We start from the raw sequence: 18629 nt of genomic DNA, 5'->3' as shown, positions 1-18629 counted from the left end.
CATGGAAAGATGTTCGTAGTAGCTTTAAGTTTTTAAAAGGCTACAAAGCAGCATGCATGATTTGACTTTTGTAGTAAATCCAAACACACAAAACAAGTTTGTAAGGAGATATACTGACATGTTAAGAGTGGCTCTCACTGGAGAACAGGGCTCTATGTTACTTTCACTTTCTTCTTTCTACCTTTAGGTAGAGTCTGAAGAGCTGGTCTGAATTTAGAAAAGTAAATTTCTATTAGAGATGATTCCTAGAGAAATGTCAATTGTATACAAACGCACTGAACTACGGCATCCATAGAAAGGGTATAAAGGCACCTAGCTAACAGAATTAATGGGAGAAGTAAACAGGACTGGATCAAAGAATCAAATGTGGGTGGGCCATGCAGAGCTGTGCCCATTGGTGTTACGTGGGACTTTGGATCCCGTGTTGCTCTAGCTTCCAAATTGCCACGCACAGACTTTTACTTCAACTCTCCTAATATTTAAATATTGACAACTTATTCAAGTGGTTTTAAAATACTGCAAGTTACCAAAGACATATAGACGGCAAATAAGCACGTGCAAAGATGCTCAACGCCATATGACTTCATTTATCTGACATTCTGCATAAGGCAAGACTGTAAAGTACGGAGAACAGGTCAGTGGTTATCAGGGGTTAATGGTCTGACGACAAGGTTAGGTAGCATGAGGGAATTCTCTGTGGGATGGTGGAAATTTTCCGTGTCTCGATTGTGGTGATGGTTACATGCTTCTCTATATTTGTCAAACCTCATGGACAGGATGGGAAAAAGACATCAGTGAGCTGTGTCCTTTGAATGGTCATCTTGTGACCTCTCTTTATTACATTTGGAACCCAGTTTCCACGTGGTAAACTGCTCACACCCATTCCTCCACCTATGAGGTGGGAAAGATGAACTAAGCTAGTGCAGTTGATCCATCGATAGGTTTCTTATCGATCCACAAAATGCTATCAGCATAGTATTCTTCATTAAAGCAGGATCTTAACTTGCAAATCATCTCATTAATACTTCAAATACTTAAGAATACAAGTTTATCTCACTTCCTGTGTATATTTAGAAACATGTAAAGGAACCCTGTAAAGCTAATTAACACTAATTTTTGGTGTGTTACCCTCATCTTTCCTTAAGGCAAAGTTTTCTTGCGTTACTATTCAGGCTGCTGCTTTTGCCTGTAATCTCTAATAAAGTGCTCTTCTGGAACCCCCAGTCTCTCCTGGCGTCGGAGGAGCTGCCCCTTGTCTGTGAACAGTCTGCGTGGAGTGCGGAAGAGTTAGGCCCCTTTCTGCGCTTGTGCCTCATGGATCAGAACTTCCCAGCGTTCGTGGAAGAGGTGGAAAAGGAGCTAAAGAAGCTGACAGGGTTGAGAAATTAACACTCTATGTACATACAGAATTAAGGAACGCGAAGGCACTGAAAAAATGCTTCCTCCTAAGATTAGAAAAGATACTAGAATAAAGAGTCTTATTTCAAACACCTTTTATCAATGTTTTATTTTTAAAAACAGGTGAATCCACTTTTTTATACATCATTGCACTTCAACAATTACACAAAACACAAGTACATGCATCTATGGGTACGCACTGCGTGAGAACCCTGCCGGGTGAGAAAGTTTACACTCAACCATTAAATCAATGTGAAAAAATACAGTGTCAACCCCAAGTCTAACTAGTTGCATAGAATACCATGCTATAACATTTCAAGGTCATTGAAAACAAAAGGTAAATTATAAAAGTTTGCCTTAATTGAATGTACAATAAGGTTCGACACATCAGTGCAAAAGGATTTAAGAATTTACATGAGTTAACAAAAGAATCACTTAAAAAGCAATCATACATATATACTGCAATTCATTATATCCATTCAGTGGACTGTTCCAGCTTCTTATCAAAGTCGTAGGTTAAGCCCTTAAAATTATAGATTTCAGTTTATATTACTCATCTTTATGTACCAGACCACACAATTTCCTCATCTGACAACATACAATAAGGAATGACTATCAGCAGCTTAGAAATGAAACAAGCATTTATTTTATTTTGGATTTCTCCCACCCCCAAAAATATAAATATATATATATTTATATACTGTATATATCTGTAGGTTTTGCTGTACTTTACAAAAATGTATCACTAGATGGCAGCAGTGCATTTTAGAGCTTTGCCAATTTAACAGCTGCATTAAGTAAAAAATGGTGCATGCATGATCCGATCCTCAGAGGACCTTTACACTTCTATTTAAATACTTTAACAAAGGAAAAAAAAAAGCAACATTCACAGCACATCAAGCCCAAAGTAGTTTAGACCTTCTACACTGAAGCATTGTTTAAAATGTACCTGGCCAGGTCACCCTTACAGGAGAGGCTAAATAAGGCATGCGTTAGACAGTCCTCGTGGCGTGGTGCTCACTTGAAAGGGGAGAGGACCAAAGAGGTCCAAGCAGAAAATTTAGCAGGTCATCTTGCCACCAGTTTCAGGAACCTAAAGACCTGTAAAGAGAGAGTATTTGGAAATTAAAAGGCAATATGCACTGTCACTTAAGACTACACCAAGTGCCACATAAAACAAAACTTCGGTTCTAAGAGCACGCTCAGGGATGTGGTGTGAAATTCTGATCTCCATGTGCCTAACTGGAAGGCACTCTGGCCCACCTGTGCCTGGCCACCCTTCTGGCCTTGCCCTCAGAAGCAAAGTGGGACTAACTGGCCTCTGGGAATAATCCACCTAAGAAGGTGAGAATTTCATTTTTACCTCCTTTTAAAGATATAAGTAAAGAGCAGCAGGAAGTTTTTATTTTGAAACATCATACATATTCTGAAATGGCATTTATGTAAATATGTGAAACAAAGCAGTTGAAAAATGTTCCCTTCCAGCTGCTACACTGGACGGACAGAACTGCTTCCATCAGTATCAGCTGCTCTGAAATGAACTAAGATCTTGCAACATAACACCAACTACTGAAGAATTTGTAACAAGGTCAACAGAGGCACATTCATTTGAATAAAATTTTTAAAACTAGTAAAGAAGGCCATACTTACATTGTAAGCAGTACTTAATTTGTGTTTCTCTGGCGCAAGTTTTTATCTTTGTGATTGTTGGTAGAGTTGGTTTTCCTTTGGAGGAAAAATTGCATTACAAGAGTTAAAGTCAGCAGCAACTGTTGAAAGTCTAATGCATGGAAATATAGGGACTCTTTCACTTACTGCCATCCCTGGTGTAGGCAGAAGTTTTACTGCATGGTGTTAGTGCATAAAAATAGTCCTTGTGGAAAAGTGCCTACATACCTTCAATTAATAGATCCTTTTGACTCCCAAGGCAGACAATATACAGGTAAATTTCCCTTTGATTTATAAATTATAAACGAATTACTATAAAGGTGAGAATAGGAGTTTTTTCCTCTGCTGAACATGACTATCTCTTCTCAAATGAGAAAAGATAAGCAATTATATATACAGGCAGTGCTGTACCCTCTGGCATTTAACCAATCTGGGCACTGTCTGCCTGCCTCTCACTCCTTAGTCCCCAAGATTCTGCTAATCTTGGACTGATTCCAGATTTGCAGTTCCATCTCTCTTGGATACACGCAGTTGTTAATGGAGCCAGACAGCTTATCCATGCTATGGTCCAGCTTGAAATTAACTTTAAAAAACCTGAAGTCTCAGATGTACTGCTTATTTCCCCCACATTATCAATTTAAGCATGAGATGTGCAAAATTTTATATAGCAATTTTTTGCACAGTATTCCATTTTATATTGCTACTAACAACAAAACTGTACAGCCTGTCCTGGGAATCAAATGGCCATCAGTCAGCTTCATGTCAGTCTAAGAAGTCTACGCTGCGACATTCGTTTCCGCTCACTGTCTTCCCCTACAATCTTCGCTACTCCATTTGATTAAACTGCAAATACAAAACAAATCAGAAAGGACTGAATCAGCATCCAGTAAAGTACTTACATTGGCCCAGCTGGTTCATCGTCTTCACAGTGTTCAGTTTAATAATCCATCGAGAGACAGGAGAAGAAAGGAGAAAACTGTGAGACTGTGCGTAAGGATTAAGAGAACAGCAAACGGCAAGTGGCAAACATGGCTACTCATAGCATTTATTCAAGGCCATTCCATCTGGAGGTGCAAAACACTCATGGAGTTATTATTTCTAGATTCAAGTTTTTAATGGCAGGTATGTTGTTTCAATGGTTTTAGTTAACACTTTGAATGCTTGTCATGAAAAACTGCAACTGTAGCGGACAGATAGGCTGCAACATCATTATACTCATCCTGTCCCCAAGTTCCAGTGGTTCACTCTTAAATAGATGAGAAGACAAACCGACATTTCAGTTGTAAAATCCTGCTGTTTGTTTTCTTGTGGTGAATGCATGCACAGTTTTGGCTCAATCCTGCAGTGTAGCTGGATGTGTATATTCTGTACATTTAGCCACACATCCTCACTTCTCCAAAGGACACTGATTGTTCCTGCTGTTTGTCGTCTTTAGGAGAGTCTTCAGTCTGGAGGGGAAGACTGAGGAAGAGGAAGCCACGATAGTTCAACCTAATACTGGGTCAGCGGGCTGGGCTACGCCAGCAAGTGCACACACACCACAGGATGTTCTGTGACACACCAGGGAAAGCTGAATAGTGGTGACATCCCTCTAGAAAAGACTTCAGATAGGAAGACAGGCTCAGTCTTGTGCCCTGGCCAAAACCAGAACCCAAACCCAGATGAGCCACGAGATATCTTTTTTTTTTTTTTTAAATCAAAAAGCTTACATTATCTGAGTTGAGAAGCCTTCTTAAATTGGTATTTTATGATTGTGATTTATCCATTTTTTCTTTCCTGTTTCAACTAAAGGCAACTTGGTCCCCTTTAAGCAGGGATATACACACAGATTTTTTTTTTAAGGCCCACCAGAGGGGAGGGAAAAGTAAATGCTCTTAGTTTCTTTTTATTTTATGAAAGTCAGGTAGACTAAATGATTCAGAACAGTTTGATTTCACTGAAGGCTTCTAGAAAAACTCTCAGCAGGATTCCACAAGGGGGCTTGGTGCACATGAAGCAGTTATGGAGATTACAGTCTCAGTGTAGGCGTCTGCGGGAGCACACGTCAGGAGTAATGTCTGTCAGAGGGAGACATTGCTCCACCTGTTCCTTCGAGGCAACGGAGAGGCAAAGCCACCGCCAGCACACACAGTGACTGGAGCAAAACAACATTTCAAAAGAAAACTAACCACAACCACAACCAACGACTTAGCCAAAACAATAGGCTAGCAACACACCAGTGTCCACAGGATTCTACTACTAACAGCACACTGTCAAACAGGTACAGAGAACGAACTAAGACTTAAGGACACCCAAGACATCTGTGTGCTGTGTATGCAGTGGAGATACAGACACAGCAGGTGTGAGACACACAAGCGCAGTCTAAGTCCTCCCTCACCACAGCGCCCTAGCGCTCGCAGCATCCCGGCCAGGCGAGCTCAGCCACATGCTAGGAACTAAGCACCTGGGGGCTTAATGGAAAAGACATGGGAGCAAACTCAGAGTATTTCTAGTGCTCTGGCGGTGCCCCCGAAAATACAAAATTCTAAAACAAGACAGCAGATAACAGAGTATCACCAATCTACTCCCAATTTTAAAAGAAAAGCAGAGGAGGGGGAATCGCAATAGCCAAGGTAGTCTTTTCAAAGCACGACACTGTCGGCACCAATCCAAGCACTCCACACCACGAACCCTGCTTTCCTTTGGTAGTGGGGCTATGCTCTGGGGTCTGACTAGTGACGTCACTTTCGAGCCTGACAAGCCGCTAACGTGCAAAGGGCTGCGTGTAGGGATTTTAGCAACAGTGGCTCTGACGTAGCTGCCATGCCTGCAAGTGGGAGCAGCTGCTGTTCACACTAGTGTCTAAATCTCGTGAGCCCCTTCATCTCTCTCTCTCCCCAAATCCATCTTCACATTTACAAAGAACAAAGAAAAGAGCCTCATGTCTCCTGCTTTCCTGGACTGAATCACTACCTGCACAACACTCTCCCTTTACAGGTCAGACAACAAGACAACCCGAACCCTAACAGGGAAATCAGGAGAGGGGGAAAGAACAGAACTACAGAAAAAAGGTACAAAAATCAAAGTAAATGAGGATTAAACAGCAAACTGAAATCCAAATTAGTTGTGAAAGTGAATGAGGTAAACTTGAAGGAAAGTGTTAACATTATGAACTGTGCATCGTATAGACTGAAGCGGAGATTAAACAAACTCCAAAAGCATGCATATCGCTCACTTACCACCATGTTTTAAGGGTTTGATGCAATTGAGGGGGGAAAAAAAAGAAGTCATAGTAACCGACAAATATCAACATACCCCCAAAACCCTCAGGCCAAGAGATGGCTGCTTACACGACGACTGCTCTCTCCACCTGGCATTACTCACAGCCACTGGCTAGACGAGAGGGAGAGGACTGGGGGGACGGAAACAAAGTGCTTCTGGAATCCATCTCACGAGAGTGAAGCTTCTGGTGGAGCTGTCGCACACACTGCTTTATCTGCATGTCTTCTTCCCAACAGAATGCACTACAGCCCTCACTCCCCTCTATCTGCCTCCTATTCTGGAAGGGTCTCTGCAATGCCTAGCAAATACCACATTCCCCGATACAATATCACCTCCAGAAAGATGGCTTTAAAGTCCATTGACCCGGAGTTGACTGTCTGGTCAAAGCTCCTTTTTTACTGCCTTCATCTCACTGAGGATAGGGTTTTATGGTTTCTAAACCACTTAAATTTGTCCTGATCCCAACAGAGTGGCGTTAAACCCAGAAGCAGCGTTAAACCTGAAAGAGGTCACTTTCAATTTCCTTCCTTGTTTGGTCCTACTGTATTTCTTCAGAAGTGACTCATGACTGACCCAGATCACCCCAGTGAAGAGACAAGTGTATGTTTTGCATGCCATTTTAAAAAGTCACATTTCTTTCCAACATTCCTGGCCTGTTGTAAAGCTTCATATGCTACCAAATGTTTTGACCAACTAATAGATTTTGAAACATTAGAACAGCTCTTAGTTCTAAAGGGTCTAAAAAGAGCTTGGATGTATGAGAGCCACTAAAAAGGGTCCCCCCAAACCTCAGATATCTTTTCCACTAGTAGGTGAAGTGAAGAGTCCCTTTGACTTGCTTATAAAAATTATTCCTCAATGTGAAGACAGAAAATTCTTTCTCATGCCAGCACTTCTTTTCTTAAATCAGTTTCTGTTGTTTTCATTTGAGGTCTCTAAAATGTCCAGGAGAACTGCAGGCCCCAGCAGCTAAGCGGGTTCACTCTCCACCTCACCAGGGCACTGGGGAGAAGAGACTTGAAAGCACGCGCCCTTCACGCCAAGCTCAGGCGACAGGGAGTTACAGAAGGTGTGCTCCACACATGTGTCCAGCTATAGGGCGGACAGAAGGCCAGAGGGACACCGGCTGGACCTAGTCTTTCTAGAGAACTGTCGTTTTCAGGGAATGTAGTCATGAGGTGAATGAAAACACAAGGCCCTTATCTGGCTCCATGATTCACCTGTTACTGAAAACACTGATGGTAAAAGGTGACATGCAATAATCAAACCCACAAGACAACCTACTGGACCCTGATTCTCAGAGACCAGAACATGGGCCCAAAGGAATTTAGATGTGAGTTTCACTTATAAAATGTCCTGACTATACGCCAGTACACAAAACGACATGGGCCTTTTTTTTCTCTGGAAGCAGCTAAACCTTAACCCTGGGCACTTTCTATGTGAGAAATCTAAAGTAATATTTGCCTTTCTAATGAAATATTCTCAGACTAAACTCTGTAAGCTCAAATTTGTGTTTTTATACTTTTGTCTTGTGCACTTAGTGCTTTTCTAGCGAGGGGCTGAGTTACCCAGAACGCAGACTGACCAAATAGGAGTACTCTGAGTCTCATATGAACTTCTTTCAGATAGAAAAAGTTCAGTGAGGCAGAAATAAATCATAGGTATATCTTGATAATAAAGTGCCTATTTACCAGAGAAAAAGACATATGCCTATAAAAAAATCCATTTTCGTCATGGCATAAGTCAGTCAACACAGAGCCACAGGCAGTTATGTGACAGGTAAAAATTCATCGCCTCTAAAACTCCAGATTTGTATCAGATATAATGTACCTCTTCATTTCAAAAGGAGTGCATGGCACATATCTGTCTGTAAATTTGGGGAGGGGCACATGGGAAGAAAGCACAGGAGGTAAGTTTGCTCTTCCATGAACTGCGAAGAAGTGGAGGGGAAGCTGGCTAAAGCAGCAGCAGCCACAGCCTGAGGAGGACTCACTGAGGAACGTCAACTCTTCCAGGAGGAGAGAAGATAAAAGGAGGCAGGAGGAGTTGAGAAGAGGTAGAGAGACAAAGGAGAAAACTATGGGACGGACATGCTGGAGCAAGGGCAGGGATGTGGAGATGGCAAATGGAGCCTGGACCACATTGGCTGTCAGGAAGGGGACGGAGAGATGGCAAACACTGCAGTAATTCCAGCACCCCAGATTTTTCACCCCAATTCAACAACAAACAAGTAAAAGTTGCTTGCATTACAGTATTCTTCCAAGAGACTCGAGCAAGGAAGTTTGACTTTGCACTTACCCTGCAGTCATCTCTTTTACGTAGGATTCATTCACTGTCTATGATAATTTAGCTTAAAAGAAGTAGTTTTCCCTCCAGGAAGCTGTTCAGAAGGTTTGCTGGCCACAGATGCCTCCTACAACAAACTGGTCCCCATTCGAGTCCAACAGCCTTGGAGCTCTTACGAAAAGACAGCTGTGCTTCCCTGGGCAGGTGTCTGCACTTGTCAGATAGAACCAACGTTAACCATCCTCCAACCTAACCTGCAAGTCTTCCGCATATGCTGGGATAGCAGCCTGGTAAATGAAGTGGGTTCCTATGAGGAAGACTGGGACCTCTGATGGGGACATGCTAAGCTAATGTGTCACTCTGCCAAGAGAGTGGCAGCCAGCCTTGTCTTAAAATAAAAAATCAAGTTTTGAAGCTTAGCTTTGCCTTTTCCTACCTGACTTTTTGCTTCTCAACCTTTATAAAGGAAAGATGAGAAAAGTGGTATTTAGCAAAGCAAAGGCATTCTGAGGGGATGAAAAAGTCCTTTTCAGAACTGAGGCATAAATGTTCCCAATGAGCCAACACTGAAAACACACAGGCAACTCTCCTTTATTCTCAGGTCTAAATACAGGTTCTCTGCTTTGGGAATCCTAATTTGTAGCAGGAAAGAGAAAAGTTTAGAGGAGAAAAATACCATGCATGTATGAAAATCCCAAGAAAGTCGTTTCACTTCATAGCAGAGCAGTTCTGCGGGCCCAGGAGAAGGGAGGTCAAAGCCCTGGGCAGCTGACGGCCGTCCGTTCTCCTCCTAGCTCACTGGTGACGTGCACGTGCAGAGGAGGCCACCAGCTCTTCCCACACGCAGTGCCAGTTTCCACAAAAACCCTTGTCACCAGCCTCACTATAATCCTCCCCGTATTCAGTGCAGGCAGAGATCTAGGAGCTGCTGAGGAGAAGCTCAAAGAAGGGGAAGCAGCTGTTGCCCTCCAACACAGCCCTCCAGAGCCCGAAGCCGCCACTGCCTGCAGGGCTGCGCTCTTGCTGAGGGAGCACCAGGCCTCCTTTAGTTTTCTCCACTGACACACAGGGTGGGGGGCTGCAGTCCTGTGGGTCAACCAGAGGGACACAGACAACTCTCTGGGGCAGGGTACAGTATCACAGTGCACAAGCACAGGCCCACGACAGCCAGACTAGAGCCGGCACTCGCACCATCACCCCATGTCAGCCTCCACTGAGCTCAGGTGTGTACCCTCAGTCTAGTCAGTGACAGGCAAGTGACGGTAACGGTTGCCTAGCCAATTACCTTGTTTCTGCTGGTGATGTTACAGAGTGGGAGGGTGGGAGGGGGAGCTAGTTAGGAATCTGAAGTTCTATGGAGGCAAGTCTCCATCAGTAGCTCCGCCTTGATTGTAATCACAGGGTTAGAAATGGCACATCCATGACAAAAAGCATACAAAAACTGCCCAGGACTTTTCTGACTCTGAGCATGTCCAACAATTAAAGATTCTTGTTCCTCCCAATGCTTAACAATTCGCTGTGGTTCTGCTGCTACTCTCCACTCCCTTCTCTGACCCTAGACCAGCTTGAGGGTGCCACCTTGGGCGTGGACTCCAGGCGTTACTGCTTAGCCACCTGTCTTAAACTGGGGCGAGGAGGGGTTGGTGGAGGCGGAGAGGGGTGGAGGCATCAGCCGCTCTCCACCGTTCTTGTCTGTCAGATAGACAGAAGAGCCAGACGGGAGGTGCCTGCTTCACCAAGAACCATGAAAACCTAACGAAGGGGCCAACCATGAGAACCAAAGGCTGGCTTGTTCCAATGGCTTTTCCTGAGAACAGTTTGACTGGGCTTGGGCAGTTACCTACAGAGGCTACACCAGGCAACCATGTGACAACCAATTAGATACCTTAAATCTGCCTGAAAGGCCAGGTGGCCTGCGATCTTGGGGTGGCTTCTAGGCTTGACTTGGATTCTCCTCAAGCTCAATCTGCCTGATGATCTGTATTGAAGGAGGACAGAGCTGAACAAAGAGACTGACAGCTGCCCATTCCCCAGATGGGGCCTGAAGGGCAGACAGGAGTGGGGTTTGGAGAACACCCAAATGGAGGGTTAGAGCTAAGAATTATAGCTCTAGATGGCCAATATTAGGGGTAGGGGGTGAGGAACCAGTGTAAGAATTTTCCTTCTCTCTTTTTGGGATTGAATCCCAGCATCCTTACAGTTCTCTCTGGGTGCTTGGAAACCACCCCAAGGAAACAACCCCAACAGTACAGCTATCTTGTAGGGATGCTCTTACCATCAGGAACTTCATCTGGCCTCTTCCTCTTCTCGTACACAACAATGATCACCACAAGGATGATGATTTCAGCAAGAATTCCCAAGAAAGGCCAGAGTGGGGCCAGGTGGCTCCGTACCCTGAGGATGGTGACAACGGAGGCAGAGCCAATGGAGTTGGTAGCATTACATTCATACTCGCCAGGGTCTTCTGTGATCTGGAGGTTCATGATGCTCAGCTCGGTGTAATTTTCTTTGTTGATGATGAAGAAGCGGCCAGAGGTATTGACAATCTCCTGCTCAGGAGCAGAAAAAGTAAGAACACACAGACATCAGACTAGATGACTTAGTGGCCAAGACAGGGAGACGTTCTTAGCAGGACACTGGCTGGAATGAGGGAGCAGTGTCTGGTAGCATCTTTGTCCAAGGAACTTTGAGCACTTCATTACTGACTTCCCTTCAATATTAACAATAACAACAAATCAACAAGCTTCTGATGGAGCCAGGGTAAAAGTGTCCCCCGCCGTTGGTCCTTTAGACTTCAACTTCTACAAAGTGAATGGAGGTCTTACCCTGTAGACCTGGAAAAGATCAACTCCATCTAGAAAGTGCTGTTTCAAACATCAGGTAAGAAACAGGAGGATGGAGAAGGAGGGGTGTGGCATGGTCAGGCATATCTCAGAACCTGAGGCCTGTCTGATGACTCCAAAACCAGAACATTTACTTCACACTTGGTGAATTCTGGAAAGTCTCCTTAAACTTCCTCCAGAAACAATACTAAGAACTTGCTCCTAGTCAGAGTGGGGGAAATTCCTAACTTCCCTTCCCGAATTTCAGGGTTAAAGGAAAGTTTATTCAGTCAATCAACAAATGTTTACTAATGTATGCTACATATTTTATATCCTACACTAGGGAGAGGCGAGATAGAAAGGGAAAAGTATGACACAAAAATGAACAAGGAGGCTGGCCTCCAGAGGGAACCAGATCTTCAAAGGGATGGTTCCAGGAACGTGGTAAGAAGCCCCAACAGAGAGCACGTTGAGCGCTGGAGGGCACAGAGTAAGTGGCCACTGCCAGAAAGCACCAGGGAAAGCTTCCGAGAAGGGCTAACGTTTGAAGTAGACTGTGGGGAGGAGAGTTATCAGGCAGGACAGGAGCGCTCCGGGCAGGCGGGAAGCACAGGGGCAGGGCTCTGTGTGGAGCTGGGACAGGCTCGGAGCACGGATCTCAGGGGATCCTGGCAGGGAAAAGCTGACACGTGTCAGTTATGCAACAACTCAAGCTTACTCACCAATAGGAGGGGGCAAGGGGAAGACAATCCCCAGAATGATACAATTGTGTCTGCACTGAGTGTGGGTATGGCTGGAATGGGAAACTCAAAGCCTTCAAACTAAGAGTTATTCTGTGAACCTTCCATTCTAGGACTTGGAAAGCTGCCAACTTCTCTAACTCCTGCTCCAGTCCCTCCCTAATTCCATGTTTTTCACTTATGACCAGAGGCGATTAGTGTCATCTTTGGTCTACAAGCCTTCAATGGGTACTTTGAATACTATCATACGCAAGAAACTGTTACCTTTTCAATCAAGGCAGAATAAGGTACTGAGTGGGATTTGTCCTAATGTAGCAGAACTGATGACTAAGGAAAGAGCCATCAAAAGTACCCCATACTCAAAAAAAAAACCTCAAACAAATGTGGGGTAGATAGTCCTTCCAGGGCTTACTGAAGAGAAGCCCCATCAAGCTAGCTCACCCCGTCTTCACCTGAACCACACCATCCCTTCCCAGTTATAGAAGACAGGGCAGGAGTGGAGGTGACAGGAAAAGAGTTACACCTGGCACGGTACCCTTCCACCCTGCAGCCAAGTGGAACAGGCACCAAGAGAATCTCTAAGATTCGGGTGCCAAGAAGAAAATCTCTCCTTTTCCATTGTGCTCTATGCCTCTCAATCTTGGAAAAGGGTTATTTGGAGGTAAGAAGGCAGAGCAGCCTACACTTCCACCATTTGAAGAGCCATGATGTTCAAGTTTCCTCCACCTAAGAGGGCTGCCTTCCAGGTGAGCAGACGCCAGCAGTGAGAAGCTCAGGACTAGAATACCTGTGGCTGGAGCTAAGCAGGAAACAGAGAGGTCCACTCAGAGTGGATCTCTCCTATCCGAGAACTGGTCTCCTAAAAAACTCACACAAGCTCCCACAAGATCCAGCATCTGAACACCTGCCACAAAGAGGCCAGTCAGTTGAGGCCACAGAAGCAGCAACCACCAAGAGCGGACGACAAGAAAAGTCAGATGAGTGATACTTGTCCCCTCTTGCCACCCAACCAAGAATAAAGAACAAGCACAATCCTCTGCAACCCTGCAGGCTATGGGAGAGGGGACGAGACACAACTGAAATTCTGCACTGCACTAAACTCCTTACAACAAACAGCTCCTAGAAAGCTACAGGATCCGTCTAGAAAAAGAAGTTAGAGAAGTGCAGAAATCAGTGTCTAGAAAAAACTGAAAGTATTTTATCTCAGTACTCAACCAAGTTTAGGCTGTTCAACAGACTGGTTTTCAAAGGCATCAAACTAGAAATAGCTTTGCTTTTACCCATCCCTCTTTCGTTAAAATTTTTCTGTCTCCCAAATGATATATAGCTTGAAAGCAAAAGAAAAGTAGTAATCTTTGATTTTTAATGTTTTTCAAAATACAACAGAATATGAGAGTTCGCAGACATGAGAAGAACGGAAGAGATGAAAACATCCATTGAAGAATCCCAAGCTGCTTTGGCAAAAGCTCAAGGGCCCTGCTACCCAGGGACCAACAGAGAGAAATTGACATTTCCTTGCCAGCACCTTAGAAATGAAAAGTTTGTTGATCTTTCAGGGCCTACTCTGAAAATACTCAACACAGTACCTTCACCTCTCCATTCCTATCCTGCTCCCTTACGAGTTTCTGAAATCTGGTCGTCATTGTTTACATAGAGTCCTTATCACTACTTGACATGTTATTGTTGAGAGCTTATGGAGTGGGAAGAATAAGGGGCTTGAATAAAAAAACTGGATTTCACCCTTAGCTTTGCCACTAATGTACCCTGGTTAATACGTAACCTTTCCAAAGAAGCTGCAGTGATGATCTGTGGGATCCTTTCTGAGTCTGAAGACTGACAATCAGAGGATGCCTGAAAAGTATACTGCTGGGTATATACGGCCTGGGGACACCCCCTCTGACAGAAAAGGAGACTGGTCAACTGTCATTAAATCAGAGAGAAGGTGAGAGTCTAAAGCTTTGACTCTCCCAACACCGTCATGATTCATCCCATACTGGAAAAGATGTTTTTGACCTTTTCTGGAGCAGATACTGTCAGGTTGCCAATGTCTAAGGCCACCCTCAGGCTCATCAGGTTGCCTCAATTCCTAATCAGCACTTCCTGCACTCCAGGAATATACTAATAATTGCTCTCATTGCCTTATCTTCCCAGAAAACAAGAAAGGTGCATTAAGACCACTTCAAGAACAATATTTTCTTTAGGATAAATGGACTAAAATAATAGTAAAAGTTTAAGACTGGGGTTAGCTCTTTCAGTGTCCTATCTTAAAGGCAAGCAGTCTACTCTCCTACCAGACAGACAGCTTTAACCAATCGTGTACTGGGATTCCATGCTGGACAGAGACTGTCAGTCACCTCCAGAGACACGATATGATCGTTCACGGCTTCAGAAAGGGTGACCCGAGGCATGCCAGCACGGCAGGTTGCAGCAGCTGGTTTAGATGTCTGGACCTCCCCAGGAGAAACTGCAGCAACCAGAGACCGAGGTATAGAGAACCAGGGCTGCCTCCTACTCACCATGGGCATACCGTTCTCCTTCTTGCTCCATATCCACTCTGGGTGGGGGTAGCCAACTGACTTGCAGTACATCATGGCATCCTGCCCTTCATTCTTGTTTTCACTCCGTTTATGGCCAGTGATGTCAGGAGCAGCTGTGAGAAAGTGTGTTGAACACAGTTACTATGGAAGCCTACTCTGAACAGGATATAAAGGCCCTACCTATTGGCTCAGAGCCCAACTTCTAATATAGTCAGTCTTTAGGTCCACCCTCATACTCAGTTTTGACAACATGCATTTAAGGTCAAAACAGAGCAACGGAACCAACCCCATCCCCTATCTCCTGCCCACTAAAGCCCCTAGCAGATATCAGGATTACTATATGTGAAGTTCTACTAATAATGTAGGTGGTTCATCAACCTACCAGAAGAGGGCACAGGCTCTGGTGCCCTAAATTAAGCCATCCTTTAAAGAAAATGCAAACAGAAGCTATTATCATCTCCTCTACCAGTCATGGTTTTCTTCTTAAAACGCCCGCACTAACGTCATTATGGATTATGTCAAATGTCATATATTCCCTCAAGGAAATGAGAGATCCCCGAGATCAAAGACCGAAAATCAAGTCCTACTGCGAGATATGTAAAAACAATGAATGCCCAGAAAAGCTGTCTGATGAATATCAATGGTGAAGGCTCTCCCAAGAAAGAGGGAATCCAGCAAACTGGTCTTCACAAGGGGAAGAAAGGAATAAAGGAAATTCAACTAGTGTCCCAAGAGATGTTATTAACAGCTTAAGAATCTGGCCTGGACACCTCATTCGCAGTAATCTCAATGACCCAATCCTGTGGGGAACTTCTAGACATGCTAGAGGCCGTTGGTCTTCTCTGCTTTTAGGGACCACTTAGGGAGAAATAAACAGTACCTGTGGTTTAAAAATTAGCTAAGTTTCAAGGATCCAAGAAGCCTGAGATGGGACAAATTGTTTGAATTTGGCCTTCTTTGATCTTAACTATATTTTCCCCCATACCTCATGAGTTACAGTAATCTGACAGCAATAAAACTCAAAGTAGGCCAGATGTCACTTTGTTGGCCAAGAAGGAAAGAGAATCAATAGGACTGGTCCACATTCTAGTTTTGCTGGCTCTTTAACTGTTCTGTGTTTCAGTTCTATACCCAGTATCAAATGGAGATAATTCTAGCCCCTGCTTATATCCAGTGTCCGTGGATAGATAAATAAGATGTCAGAACATTCATTTTGAGACTGTAAAACCTGTACAACTGCATCATATCATGGGCTGGTCCCGTGCTCCCCCTGATTGGCTTGACTTTTCTTGGCTTAAAAATAATCCGAAGATCTGCTACTTTCAGACTATACTTCCCACGCCACCTCTAGAGGCACCTGGACAGGAATGGAATGAACAAGGCCAAAGCTCTCTCTATACCCACTGCCCGCCAAACTGAGACCTGCTTAGTACTACTCAGTGAGAGGTGTTTTCTAGATAGGATGTTATAAAGGAAATGTCTTTTTCTTTTTCAGGCGAAATTCCTCATTACAGAAGGGAGTGGGTCAGGCTGACTCCATTTTGTTCCCAAAGGTCAGATTTCTCCCACAGCCCACTCAGTCACTTCTCAGGCCTACTGGTTGACATGGTCACCCTTCCTCAAAGCTTTCTTCATTCAGTCAATGAATATTAAGGACCATCTTAAGCACTCCAAGGAATGACCTCCATGGCCATACACTGAACACCACCATGAGGCAGCGGGGAGCACAGCAAGCAGAAGAGCTACTACGTTTTGCCTCTAATTGTGTTTCTTTCATCTGACAAACATTTTTTGAGCACCCTTCATGTCACCGAGTGGTAGGGGGAGGCCTTCTCTGATGAGGTGAATTATAGCACAGTCATGAAGAAAATAAGGAAGTAGGCCACGCTTATATCTGCAGGAAGAACACTCCAAGTTGATGGAAAAGCCAAAGCCTTGAGGCAGAAGTTTGCCTGTTACATACAGGAACAGCATGGAGGAGCTTGGATGAAACACAGTGAGGAAGGGGAAGGTGGTAGGAGATGAAATCGGAGAGAATGGAACCCAGATCAGATGGGACTTTGTAGGCCACTGAAACGACTCTGGCATTTACTCCGAGTCCTCTGGGAAGCCCCTGGTGAGCACTAAGTGCAGGTATAAAACGATCGTACGTTTCAACAGGCTCCTTCTGGCTACTGTGTGAATAACAATTGCAGAGAGACAACTGTGGAAGCAAGACCAATCAGGAAGCTGTTAGAGTCATCCAGGCAAGGGAGAGACTGGCTTGCAAGAGGGCAGTAGCAGGAGAAGTGAGATCTTGGATATATTTTATAGGTTGAGTTAATATATTTGTTAATGGACTGGATGTGGGACATGAGAGAAAATGGAGTCAAAGATGACGCCAAGGCTTCTGGCCTGAGTAACTAGAAGAATGGAGTTGCCAGTTACTAAGATGAGGAAGACTACAGATGAGTCAAGATGGGTTTTTTTTGTTTTGTCTTGTTGTGTTTGTGGATGGAGCAATAGTGATAATAAAAACAGAGAGTTCAAAGGTTAGGATACGTTAAGTTTGATACTTCTTTAACATCCAAGTAAAGCTGTCAAGTAGGCAGTTGACTATCAAGTCTAAAGCTCAGGGGAGTAGTCCAGGGTGAAGACACAAATTTCAGAAATCCATGTGATATATTTTTCCATTTTTCTTCTCCTTTGCCCCACAGAGAATACCCACTCTGGCCCAGTTATCTAATTCCAACAGTACCGTAATTCAGTACCATCAGCTTTTGCCTTGAGGACTCATCCCCAAAATTATTAGAACCATCTAGAAGGCTAAAAGTTGAGATGGTTTATGGCTCTACAGCCCCTAAAAAGTTGCTATTCTGAAAGAACACAGACTGAAGGCCAAGACCTGTGGAGAGAGGTACAGATGGTCTTCACTCCTGCCTTGGTGTTTAGAAGAACACCGCTTCCCCTTTTCATTCATCTACTTCAGTATTCTACAGAGGCTTCTATTTACAGATGTGAACATGGCCTTCAAGGCTACTACGTGCAGAGAATATCTAGTAACTTAGCTAACCACCACCACACTTTGCTGGCCATGTTTACACAGTGTCAGCCTACGAGAAAGTTTTTTTGATGGTTAGATCTATTGCTGCTTTCTCCTCAACTTAGCAAAGATTAATAAATGAAGCTTAGGAATATCCCCTCTACCTAATGTACTCAAAAGAAAAAGGCCCTGATTATTTACCCTTGGGATGGTGGAAGTTATCACTGTGTACTGGGAGAGGAAATTAACCCAAGCCACATCACTCTACCCTCATAGGCAGTGACTACAACAACTACCGCTTTAGCCTTTGGGTCACTGAAACGTGTTTTCACTTCTCTCTATCCTTTACAGTAGCTGTTCAATCAGAAAGCCTGTTCCTGCCCCACCAGCTGAGCAGGACAGAGGATCACAACAAGAAAGGTAACCAGGCTCTCAGAGCACAAGTCAACAGAGGTCAGAGAAGGGGCCCCGTAGGGCTCAGAGTCCACCTGTGGTAGTTTGAAATAGTCCACAAATTCTTTGATATTCTTCCCTTCAAGAAGTGGTGCCTGATTTCAGTCCCTGAGAGTGCGCTGGCCTCCGGGACTCAATTCTAATGAAGAAAATAAAGCAGAAGTAGAGATGTGCAGCTTTGGAAACTAGTTCACAAAAGACAATGTGTCTTTCTCCTTGCTCTCTCCCTCAGATCACACACTCTGGGGAAGGTCAGCTACCACGCTAGGAGGACACTCAGCCTACGGAGAGGCCCACGAAGTGAGGAAGTAAAGTGTTCTGCCAACAGCCATGTGAGGCAGCCATCTGCGAAACAGATCCTCCAGCCCCAGTCAAGCTTTCAGATGACTGCAGTCCCAGCCAACAGCTTGGACAGACCCTGAGCCAGAACCACCCCACTAAT

General features: G+C 44.3%; 2 protein-coding genes across 6 annotated transcripts in view; one reads left to right on the top strand and one right to left on the bottom strand.

Moving 5' to 3' along the window:
* The window catches only part of REC114 (REC114 meiotic recombination protein), an 88898-nt gene extending 87410 nt beyond the window's left edge, over positions 1 to 1488 (top strand). Inside the window, exon 6 of the mRNA XM_023654038.2 lies at positions 1225 to 1488. Coding sequence (XP_023509806.2) covers positions 1225 to 1389 — 165 coding nt within the window. The 3' untranslated portion in view covers positions 1390 to 1488. The remainder of the gene's footprint in view (positions 1 to 1224) is intronic.
* Positions 1482 to 18629, bottom strand: part of NPTN (neuroplastin) — a 65818-nt gene continuing 48670 nt past the window's right edge. The window contains exons 5-9 of one of the 5 annotated variants that reach the window (XR_011439463.1): positions 14692 to 14825; positions 10889 to 11162; positions 3966 to 4667; positions 3049 to 3123; positions 1482 to 2499 (exon numbers count right to left, since the gene is read on the bottom strand). Coding sequence is in view for 2 of the 5 variants with exons in the window: in XM_023654031.2 (XP_023509799.1) it covers positions 3063 to 3123; positions 3966 to 3987; positions 10889 to 11162; positions 14692 to 14825 (491 nt within the window). In the remaining 3 variants the exon portion in view is untranslated. Of the gene's footprint in view, positions 2500 to 3048; positions 3124 to 3965; positions 4668 to 7849; positions 10592 to 10888; positions 11163 to 14691; positions 14826 to 18629 lie in introns of those variants that run through there. The other 4 variants (XR_011439458.1, XM_023654031.2, XR_011439462.1 and 1 more) reach the window with 4 other exon arrangements.

The sequence above is a fragment of the Equus caballus genome, chromosome 1 (assembly GCF_041296265.1).
Source record: "Equus caballus isolate H_3958 breed thoroughbred chromosome 1, TB-T2T, whole genome shotgun sequence".
Classification (NCBI taxonomy): domain Eukaryota; kingdom Metazoa; phylum Chordata; class Mammalia; order Perissodactyla; family Equidae; genus Equus; species Equus caballus.
The sequence above is the reverse complement of the archived record's forward strand: the minus strand, read 5'-3'. Positions and strand labels throughout refer to the sequence as shown.